At 40.5% G+C, this 12,122-nt stretch overlaps 1 protein-coding gene across 3 annotated transcripts in view; it reads right to left on the minus strand.

Annotated features, from left to right (window-relative positions):
* The window catches only part of ATP10B (ATPase phospholipid transporting 10B (putative)), a 217,963-nt gene that overhangs the window by 92,871 nt on the left and 112,970 nt on the right, over positions 1–12,122 (minus strand). For 2 of the 3 annotated variants that reach the window (XM_059917629.1, XM_059917630.1), the window contains one exon: positions 11,133–11,337. In XM_059917629.1, the coding sequence (XP_059773612.1) occupies positions 11,133–11,337 (205 nt within the window). Of the gene's footprint in view, positions 1–11,132; positions 11,338–12,122 lie in introns of those variants that run through there. The other variant, XM_059917631.1, reaches the window with a different exon arrangement.

The raw sequence follows: 12,122 nt of genomic DNA on the forward strand, positions 1-12,122 counted from the left end.
GTGCTGTACATCAATTATATCTCAATAAAACTCGAAGGAAAAGAAAAGCAAAACAAAAAAATAAAGAGCTAAGCACATTAAAAAAATAAAAAGAAAGATTCTGTTAATTGAAGAAAGAGAAATCAGCTAAACTCTTTCCTCCAACAGAGAATGCACTTATATACTGAGCTTTTATCATAAGCCAGTGATGTATGTGAAAAAGAAGAGTTGAACAAGGGATTGCTAAGCTTCTGCAAAGCTCTCAGAGTGTGTTTTTACACAACCCTCAGGTTAGACGACTAGGAGAGCCATCTCTACTCCACGCCAGGAGGAGGATGACAAAGCAGCATTAGTGAGTCATTTGTGGACTCTGCAAGGACTGGGGGTTACAGGGTACACAAACCTCACCAACCGGGGCAGCTACACAGGAGATATACTGCGACCTTAGAAGAGCACTACTTAAAGTGGTTAAAAAAAAAAATTTTTTTTTTAGCATACTAGTTTGGATAAATGGTAGAATTAAATGTTCTTCATGCCCCAGCTGCTGAGTCAGGTGACTGAGGTTTCCTCCCTGACATGCAAATTAACCCTGTGATTTCTGAGAATTCTATCTGAAAACTAATGACATTTACCAGCACTCGATAACCTTCCTGCTTTCTGGTCAGAGTTCTTTTCAAGATAACCTGCAACAGTGACTGGCAGATACTTTCCTCTCTGACTCCGGATGAGGAAATGGTCTGCGTGTGCAAGTACCTGGGTCTCCCTGCCTGCGCCAGTGATTCCCACAAAAGCACACAGAGCGGGCTGGAGGGCTGTGGGAGAAAAGGTCTATTTAAGGATTCCTTATAGTCTGTGTTCCCTTTTTTTTAAGTGGACAAATATTCTGATTTTTATTCAGGGCTAAGACTAAATTTAATCTTGAAATCTTCCCATGACATTTTTCCAACAAAAAGGCACGGGTTTGGCATGTGAAGCTAATACTGAAAAAAGAATGATTTCTTCTGTCATTCCTAAAAGGAATCAATTAATTATTTGCGGAATTGTTTGTTAACAATTGTCTGTTTAATTCCCTCTTAGAGCCTGTATCTCTCTTGTTTACACCTGGACCCCCAGAGCATGCTACAGCACTTGCCGTACAGAAGGCATTCAGTCAATATTTGGTGAATGAATGCATGAATGCATGATGCTGGAAATATGGGCAGCTGCCACCAGATGGGAAGTGGTGCCTTAAGGGAGTGTTGCAAAGACATTCTTTTCTGTACACATTTTTATTGCTGTGGATAACTGAGATGCAAGAAAATGACATGAGATCCAATGTTTTGTACCTCATGTTTTGGGCAAAAGAGGTGACAAAGAAGAGAGTATGAATTCCAGTTTGAGAAACTCTATATTCAGTTATTTCCGGAAGATATGATCATAATGTGTCACCCCTGTGATAACAACAACAGTGACAAATCCTAACACAGTGTCTGGCAACAGAAGGACCTCATCGGGTGCTGGTTGAGTAAATGAATTTATCGAATGAACTACAAAGAGGTATGTGCAGTGGTTGAGAGTGGCAAGAACGAAGTCTATGGGAGCACAAAGAAAGGAGGGATTCATCCCAGGTACCTGGTGCCTAGGCAGAGAAAGGGCAGACGGGAAAGGGCTTTTGGGGAAGAGGAAATGCCACTGGGAGCTATAGGAGAGAGGACATTGGACCCCCCTCCTTAAGCATAAATGACCTTGGTTGTACCTAAGTTAGGCTTATATAGCCCTGATGCGGAATAGATGCAGTGGATATTTATTGCTGCGCTGCTCAGTCCTCTCCTGCTTCACAGGCCAATTTCAACCATGAAGTTGAACTAGAGAATGCCAAGGACAGAATCCTTCCCCACTGGCCAGAGTGAATTGGTCTAGGGGTGGGCACATGATACCAGCCAGGCTAATCACTCCCTCTCCCTGGAATGCTTTTCAAGCTGGACAACAGGGAAGGTTCCCAGTCCCTTTTCAGGGGATGGGGCGTAAATGTAGTTTTATTGGTGCCAATTTTTCTTCTACATGAAAGAAACTGGTTTGAGAGATCGAAACCAAACATGGAGAGAAATGTAAACAAAGGAGATGGGGATTCTAGTGATGGATAGAAATTTTGGGTCCACATCACTCTGAGGCCCATCTCACCCTGTATCCTTCCAATAAGATTCCTTTTTGTCCACGCTACTTCGAACTGGAGTTCTGTCACCTGCAACCAAGAGTCCCGACTAATCCATATACTAGAGTGGTATGTCTCTCCTTTGAGATACCAAGTATTTTCCACATTGGCCTGAAATATCCACAATTATCCATAGTGTTTAAGACAGTGAAGGCCACTATTGCAACATAAATACGTTATCGTGGGGTATGGAGATAGTGGGAGGGAGAAAAACTTTAAGCTGTTAAAGATTTCATCTGTTAACACCTTAATGAGATTATATCTTTCACACAACCTGGCAGAGCTTCCTAATGCGGCCCTTAAGGGGTAAAAATGGAAAAAGAATGTTTAATAGAAGTGGGCAAACCATTGGGAAGGGGGCATCCCATGTCTGTGTGTGTGTGTGTGTGTGTGTGTGTGTGTGTGTGTGTGTGTGTGTGTGCGTGCACCCATGCCCCAGCAGCACTCTGGAGGAGAGGGTCACCAAAAGGAAGTCAGAGGGCTATAAAAATAAGAATAACAGCTTTTTGTAGGGTTGTGTCCATCAGGGTCATACTAAGTATTATTGTATATTATAACTAAAACTTATAAAACTTCAGTATTTTCATACATATGAAGATTGTATTTATTTGAGAAATGGAAAATACATATAAAGGAATCTAAAATTTACTTTAGCAATGGGAGAAATAATCAGGTACATCAGAATTGAGTTCCAATTCTGTCTCCATACTATATTAGCTAGGTAATCCTTGACAAGATTCAATCTCTCTGAAATTAAGTTTTCTCATCTTGAAAATGTTGTTAATTCTACTTCTAACGGTGAGTGTCCAATATCGAGTGTCAAATATCAAAAGGGAGTTGTGTAGTACAGTGGTTAAGTACTTTGCCTGATGTGGGAGAAAGATTTACATATTTAATATTGATGAGGTTGAGTAATACCCTCTAGCCCTGAATTTGAATTGAAGTACCAGCATAATTCTTGATGTATTTAATCTTAAAAAAAAAAGTCCTAGTTCTGTTCACTTAAATGGTCTAGAAACAATGATCAACCCAATAGCAAAAAGTACCTCTAGCATGTACTTACTATGATTTCTAAATGCCATTTTTCTATCGAAAGGGACTAGATTTATCAAAGACTACTGAGGTCATGGCAAAAGAACTTGGAAGCCAATTTGAAGAAGTTCCCACTGGCTAAAGATGGGATAGTCAATAAAGATAATAACTGCAATGATTTGACATACATCAAACATGTTTAAATCCAGGAGTTCATGTTGATACTAAAAAAGAAAAACTCATTGGTCAACTTTGGAGGTTGTTAGGGAATCAACTCATTGTTTTAAAACTGGTAAATAAAAAGGAAAGGAACAAACACTTATCCTGCCTTTATAGAGGGTAGTGCACAGTAACCGAATACTTGATTAGGGGAAATTCCTCTTTATACATGAGTTAGAGTATCACCATTTTGCAAATCCCATTGAATTAATGGATCTAAACAATGATCATCAATGACTGCTTACACTGAAAAAAGACCATCAGACATTTTGTACCTCAAGATGGTAGCACACTTTATTTCCTATGATGTAATGTTGACATAAACATGCACACAAACACAAGCCTAACCTGAGTCTGATTTAGGCACTAGATCCAACCACCAATTGATAGAAATATAGTGGGTAGGAAAACATAAAATGGAACCACAAGGAAACAACACAATCAGCAAAATCCAGACTATGGGAAATTTTACGGGACAAACAACTTGGTTTATTCAGCAGCAAAAACTAAATATGCAAGGGAAAAAAAAAAAGCTGAATAAGGAACCTACAGAGTAAAAGAGATTTAAGAAAGTAATCTTAGTATTTGGCCTTATTTTGATCCTTATTCAAACAAACTGGAAATATTGAACACTGACTTGAAAGTTGAGATCAAGGAATTATTGCCACTATTTTAGGTGTGACAAAGATAGAAAGGTATATTTTTTAAAATCCTATTCTTGACAGATAGATAATGAAATATTTACAGATGAAATGTGGATATTGAAAAGACATGCTTCAAAATAATTAACAGAGAGAAGAGGGTGGGAATCTAGATAAAACAAGATTGGTTATGAGCTGATTGTTGAAATTTGGTGATGAGTACATAAAAATTTATCATATTATTCTTACTTTTGTATATACTTGAAAATTCCCATAATGAAAAGTTAAAATAAAAGAACTATGCTTGGGTTTAAAGCTGAGCTCAGTCCTTTGCTAGCAGAGTTACTGAACTGTTCTTGCTTCATTTGTCAAATGGGGATAATCAAAGTGCCTGTCTCATAGGGTTTTTTAGAAGGAGTAGAAAGAAATAATAGGTATAAAACACTTAGAAGAGCTGCTTATGGCACATAGTATGTGCTCAACCAAGTTATCTATTGATAGCGTTGTTTATTATTATTATTATTGTATATTGTTACGTAGATCTTATATTAAAAGATATAGAATATGTGATCTCTGCTCAAAATTTAAGCACTGGTCAAAAAGTAAAAAGACTAAGTATCATTCTTAAAGAAAATGTGTAACAGTCCACTAGGGGCAGTCCCATTATAAAATCCACCAGGAAAGAGGATTTTTTCTCTGGTTCTCAGGGCAGACAAATTGAATGGATAGGCAACGACTTTTTGCCTATCATTCAAGATGCGTCAAGATGCGTCAAGATGCGTCATCACTGAACTGGGATGGTGACAGATAATTCCCCACCCCACCTCAACTCTGTAGGTAAAGTGCTCTCCTGTCTAAATATGTTAAATCAGCACACACATTCACTGCGGACGATCCAGGTTACGATGGCTCTTTTTAGTTGAGCAAATGGCTTAAAAGCACTAACCATCAGTGGAATGCAAGCTACTTAAAAGGCAGAGTCAATTAAGAATCTTTAACGTTGGCAACAAAACAGATAGGCACAATTATTACATTAATCAACGATGCTCTAGGTTAGTGCTTTCCAACTTCAATTGCACATGAATCACCTGGGGATCTCTGCAGAACTAAACTGCAGAGTCTGGTTTAGTTTGGGGCAGGGCCTGAAATGTTGCATTTCTGACAAGCTTTCAGGTGATGCTGAAGAGGCTAGTCCATGTCAACTTGGTGTCCCAAGTTCCTTGTCACTGGGAAATGATCTGACACGCACTTCAGTAGGATTTGGGCTTCAATGGTTTGGATAAAAGATAACTAGGATAATTGTTTTGAAATACTAATTGGAAGAATTCATTTCTGATTCTTTGGCTTTGGTAAATGTTCCATCTACCAAAATAAATGGCACATACTTATTTTCAGGTGTTAAATATCTAGTGCCCATCTTGGAACCCCTTTAAAGAAGAGATTTTACTAAGTTGGGGGCGGTGGGAGAAGGATGGATTGGGAGTTTGGGATTAGCAGATGCAAACTATTATATATAGAATCGATAAACAACAAGGTCCTACTGTATAGCACAGGGAATTATATTCAATATTCTTTGATAAACCATAATGGAAAAGAATATAAAAAAAAGAATGTATATATGTGTATAATTGACTCATTTTGCTGTACAGCATAAATTAACATAATATTGTAAATTAACTATGCTTCAACTAAAAAAAATTTTTAAAAAAGAAGAGATTTCGCGTGTCAAAAATGTCCCCAAAGAGAAAACTGTACAATTTAATTCTCTAATGAAGTCCTCTTGCCTGCTCGGCAGACCTCAGCATAATCCTAATTTTGGATTCCTTCCCTTTCTCTCCTTTTCCCAGCAATAGGATGTAGGAATAAATATTTCAATAACAGGTCAATAATGTTGTGAATGCAAAGATGGCCCATCATGATAAAAGTTCCAATTGGAAAAAAAAACAAAAAACAAATAACCCGAAACCTGACTTGGTCCAAGTTGCATTCTGGGAAATGGATTTTGAAACTCTTTGGCAACCTTGAGAATGATGTGCTGTGTCACAGGGGAAAGATCCTTTTGAGAAGCTCTCTCATGTTTATAATTTCCCCTGAACCTAGACAGGAAAGGCAAGCATGAGCTGCCTAAGTCACGAGGATGGTCAGCCTCTCGGTCATTCCTCACCTGTTGTGATCACGTGTGTTGCACTCAATGTAGATTAATGTGTTCAAGTTTCCATATGAAGGTGAAAAATTATTGTGCCCCAAATGGTTCTGAGGTTAAATAAGTTTGGAAAGCTCAGGGTTAAAGAAAGTTTAATTGGCCTCCTTCCTCTAGGTCTTCTCTGAGACCTTAAAATGTTCATGGACATTGGAACCTCCAAGAGGGCTCCGCAGGACTCCAGCCTCCTAATCAGATTTGACCACAGACCTTGTTTTTTAAGAACCATCTCTTGAGATAAGCGTTTGGCAGACTCCACCTTCGGAAGTGCTGATCTAGGGTAGCTGTGACAAAGTTTGTCTTATTGACTTTGAATGAACAGAACACAGCAGTGAAAATGGTTGTGGGTATATGGTGTGGGGTTGGGAGTTTCTAGAAATCTCTGAGGTTAGTAAAAACCCCCTTTTGGCAAAATAAAATCTCATGGCCAATAGGAATAATAAGCTAAAAAAAAGTCATTAATACTCATTATTTAAGATATTAAATTGACAAACAAACCACATTTGCAGGTGTTCAAAATCTTCTCTGAGACAAGTGGTGAATTTTGCCTTTTCTGTACCTTAGGGTTTTCTTCTGTCTAATGGAGTAGTGATGTCCCCCTCACAGGATGGTCATGAGGACAAAGGACAACATGGGCAAAACATGTAAGACTCCTGTAGATGGTGGCTTTATTCCCATTATTATGATGAGTGTTTTTTGGAAGTAACACCTTCCCTTTATTATACAGGTTTTTGATGAACTAGTGGTAGGTTCATATTAAGATCATCTGGGAGAACATTTAAAAAATATGCATGCCCAGACCACTACTCAGTCCCCATGAATCATAATTTGGTGATAATAATGGGGAAGGATGTATGTATATATGAAAAAGTTTCTCCTTGTGATGGTTATGATATATCCAAAACACCTTCACTGCATTTAAGGCAAATTTCTAAATTGTGATCCCACCTCTCCTGTAGTAGTCCTGGGATATGGTCCTTGGAATAAAAGGTTTCTGTGGTTAAATAATTAGAAATATTATATACTAGTACCTCCCTCCCCCTCCCTCCCCCTTTATTAAAGTATCTGAGAAGTTCTGCAGTACACACTATTGGAAAACTTGTAACCTATTGCCTTCTGATCTTATTTGACAGTGCAACATGTATTTTTCTTGCAACTCTCATCAACATCTTTGCTCAACACATTTGAGAAATATTATATATAGAGTTAGAAGAGAATTCTATCCATATTCAGAAATCTTTTTGCACTGAAGACATAAGGGAGAAGCAAGATAGCACAGAGCAGCTAAAATTCCTACCCCCCCCAGGGAGCTGTCTAGGCCTGCTTTTATTCTTCCTGCTGCTTGTTACTTACATGTGGAAAGAATATTGAAAATGATAAATGTGTGCTTTCAAGTAAGCAATTCTGGGTAAACTCTGGGTGAGAGTCAAAGGACCAGGGAGATGAGCTACTGCAAACCTTAAGGGCTGAGATTGGACAAACTTGGCTTTGAATCCTGGTTCCAACACTTCTTAGCTTAGTGACCTTGGGCAAGTTACTTCACGTTTCTGTGCCTCACTTACCTTATATGTATAAGGGCTTTAAAAAAAGTGCATTATTATTAGTACTATTTATCCCTGTTCTTATAGAAGTGGAAAAGCACACTTAAGCAAAGTGAGGGGGAGAATCAAGAATTGAAATAGAACTGAGAATTCTGGAAACTTTCAAGATCAAATAAATCTTATTCCCTTTACAAGTGAATTTATTTATTTATTTATTTTGGGTAAATCATTACACCAAGTACCCTATGAGAATTCAGGGTTAGAGTTTGAGAGATGTGATTAACTTGAATTGGCTGGTTTATAGCAGTGGAGCGTGAATGACCCTTTTATCCAGCTCTTCATTCTAGTCAAATCCCAAACTATCAGACTAATTAATATACAAGAAACAGCTTGGGAGCCGCTGCCAATGGCAAAAAAGAGAAGGGACTGGGTGAACCTCAACAGCGCCGAAATAACTGCCTGAGAAAGGGAGTAAAAGACTCAGAGTTGTGGTGAGGATGTTGGGGTGGGCGGGCTGAGGGGGAGATTTACAAACACACACACGTTTTGCTGCTCCCAGAACTTAAAACAACAACAACAACAAGAACAAAAACCGGGGTTTCCCTGGTGGTGCAGTGGTTAAGAATCCGCCTGCCAATGCAGGGGACACGGGTTCGAGCCCTGGTCCAGGAAGATCCCACGTGCCGCAGAGCAGCTAAGCCCGTGCGCCACAACTACCGAGCCTGCACTCTAGAGCCCGCGAGCTACAACTACTGAGCCCGTGAGCCACAACTACTGAGCCCATGCACCACAACTACCGAGCCTGCGCACAACTACTGAAGCTCAAGCGCCTAGAGTCCGTGCTCCACAACAAGAGAAGTCACTGCAATGAGAAGCCCGTGCACCGCAACGAAGGGTAGCCCCCACTCACCACAGCTAGAGAAAGCCTGTGCACAGCAATGAAGACCCAACACAGCCAAAAATAAATAAATAAATAAATAAATTAAAACAACAGCAACAAAAACCAAAACGTGATAGAATAGAATAGAAAGTTTCAGAGTCCTTTGCACGTAGTATGACTGAGGTGGCAGTTTTACACACTCACACACATACCCACATGTGCATGTGGTTAGGTGTGTGTGTGCAATATGTATTTCTTATTGTGAGTTATGGTTAAAAAAGCTTGAAAACCTTTGCTCCAGAGGGCAGCCCACAGGGCCCTGAGCCAAGAAATAGATTGTTATTTTGTATCTAGAATGGCTTTGGGAGCTTACCCAGATCCCGGCCTACATTTTTGTAAACACTGGGATGATTGGGTGAGTGTGACAAGGACAAGCAAAGGAGAGAAAACTCAGACGCCAAGCCCCAGGGCAGTGATTGACTCAATAGAGCCTGGGCATCAATGGGAGGACTGAGCCACTATCACAATCACAAAGCAAGATGACGGTGTGGTGGTCATGGTGGTTTCCATTCCCATTGTAGGAACTGTAGCTGAGGTAGCAGCAATAGACCATTTACTGTGTATCTACAATGCAGCAAACCCTCTGTTTTGTTCTTTACTTTCCTTATCTCATTTGAATCACACAGCAAAACTTTGGGAGAGCTATTATTATTATTCCCATTGTAAGGATGAGAGAACAGAGTTCAATCATAGAAAAGCGATTTTATGAGAACTGTTCATCTAGGGCTTTGAGAGAGGCAAAGTGAGGTATGATGAGTGGCCGTCTCTTGAGAAGTTTCTGTCTAGATGACGAAACGTTAGCTCATGAGCATCTCTGAGGAATGAATCACTTGCCTTCCTTCTTCTAAATCCCCTGATTCATCCATTTTCTCCCCAGCCACAGGCTGTCAGGATGAAGAGGAATGATAGAATGTTATTCTTTTCCATGCACAGAGAAAGGTACCAGATGGGAAATCAACCCTTTCAAGGGGAATTTTAATGGAAAACTGGAATATCACACCCAGTTTCCATCAGTCAACACATATTGCCTATGAACGCCATTGATATTTACTGCCAACTATTTACTGGCCTCTTACTATGTGCCTAGCTTCATGCTAAGTAATTCATGTACGTATTATTTTATAATCGAACAGGACCTTATGGGGCCTTTTTGGGGCTGACCTCTCCCCCATATTCCCTGCTTTAGTTCCTTTCTGAAGTACCTAGATAATAGTATCTGATGCACATTTCCTGAGTTGTTTTACAGACATGAAAACCCCCCATCAAACGGAAGATGTTAATTACTTGATGACCATGAGCACACAGCCCCAAGACCTACTGGCGCCTGTGGATTGATAACCCCTGTGACACCGTCCTGTTCCCTTACCATCAACCAATCAGAGAATTGTGCACAAGGAGACCACATACCCTTTGACCCCCCTCCCTTAGCTGGCCTTTAAAAATGTTTTCCTGAAACCCATCAGGGAGTTCAGTCTTTTTGAGCACTAGCTGTCCCAGACAATTTGTATGGAGCCTTACAATAAATGCTGCGTTTTCCTTCACTACGACCCAGTGTCAGTACATTGGCTTTACTGCACGTGGGCAAGCAGAACCAAGTTTGGCTCAGTAACAATTCAGTCTTCAGAAACACCCTATGGAGAGGGTACTATTTTTTGTGCCCATTTTCCAGATGAGGGAATGAAGGTGTGAGAGGGTAATAACTTGCCTTAGGTGAGACAGCTGATAAATGGTGGAGTTGAGCTTTGAGTTCAGCTCTGCCAGACTCTAGAGCCTGGGCTCTTAACCACCAAACAATCATGATTCCTCCATGATATCCAAGGTATCACACACATAAAGTGGGGATTAAATTAAAATGTTGATGATCACTCCCTGTCCTTAAAGAGGTTTCAGTACTGTTGAGAAGGTAAGACCTACACAAATGGAAAAATAGTTAATGATACCTTGCTGCTTTTATGCTGCAGTCAAAGGAGTACTAGAAAAAATTCATGGAGGGAGAAATTGCTGAAGCTGACCTGGGCAGGATGAGCCAGGATTGGATAAGCACAGAAAAATGGGTTGGTCTCAAGAGTAATTGAGCAGATACTAGACTCATCTAGTTTAGAGCAGAGAGCACAGTTTCTTCAGTTGAATGGAGGGGGTCCCCATGTAAGGACTCCGAGGCCTTCAGCAAGTTATTTACCTTTCCCAAGCCTCAGTTTTCCCATCTGTGAGACGGGGATGATATCCATCTCAGAGAGTTGGTGGGAAGATTAAGTGTACCTAAGTGCCTGGGAAAAGGAGGCAACTACTACCTTCTCCTTCACACACCAGATTAAATCCAGTTTCCCAGTAGAGCTGGCTGGCATCTTCCCTTTGCCATTCCAGTTGAAGACCTTAGAAAGAGCCCTACCTGCTCTGTGAAGCCCTTTACAACACGCCTCTGTTTGAGGTTTGTCTCTCCATCCAAGTTGGAGGTTTCCAGATGACAGATCCCACTGGGGTCCGAGGAGAAGAGGAGGAGCATGTCGGCCGGGATGATCTCATTGCACTGCACTTGGACGAAGTCCCCCACTCGCACATCCTTCCAGCACTTCTGCGTGTAGCTCTGCTCTTTTCTGGGGTTGGAGAAAGACAGGGGTCAGAGTGAATGTTAAAGTTCTCCAGAACATGAATGAGTGAATGGAAAAGGTCCCGCCTGCACCTAATATCCTCCAGTCAGCCTGTCACAGGACTGCTCTGTATTCTACCTTGCCCCAAATGACCACTATCGTCATCTCTAGAAAAGCTAAGCATGATCTATAGAATCCCACTAGCAAAGGTCCCTCCTTATGACCACGTAGACTTTTGATGGACTGTCGGCTATTGACTGATTGATGTGCTCAGCCCTTGCTTCCTAGCAGGAGAAAAAATTTAAAGGAGAAGGTGATTATACAGTCATATTAACATAGCATTCTTAATATACATCACTTCCTAGAATACCCAGTTATCACCGTAGAAAGCAGGGTCACAAAAGAATGGAGTATAGGAAAGACTGCTTCTGGTTATGGGTGGAGAGCGGCAGTGGGAAAGGTGAGAATATAGACCATTGTCTAGGAAGATCTGGAGCGGTGCTGAAACAGGAAGCAGGGGATTAGGAAGATGGCACCAGGAACTTTGATAGGATGGGCCCCACAGTCATCACAGGATCAGAGGGCTAAAGAAATCTGAGAAAATGATGTACTTTCTCTTCCTATCCAATTTATCAAGCGCAGGTAATAACAGGGGCAGCAACAATTGTGAATTTAACATTTCTACCCTGCCAAGCACTAGGGTGAATTAATACTTCATTTACTTGCATAATAACTCACTGGAGGAGATGTTATACCCATTTCATAATGTGGAACTTGAGGGTTCAAAAGAA

Source organism: Balaenoptera ricei, chromosome 3, assembly GCF_028023285.1.
Source record: "Balaenoptera ricei isolate mBalRic1 chromosome 3, mBalRic1.hap2, whole genome shotgun sequence".
Taxonomy (NCBI): domain Eukaryota; kingdom Metazoa; phylum Chordata; class Mammalia; order Artiodactyla; family Balaenopteridae; genus Balaenoptera; species Balaenoptera ricei.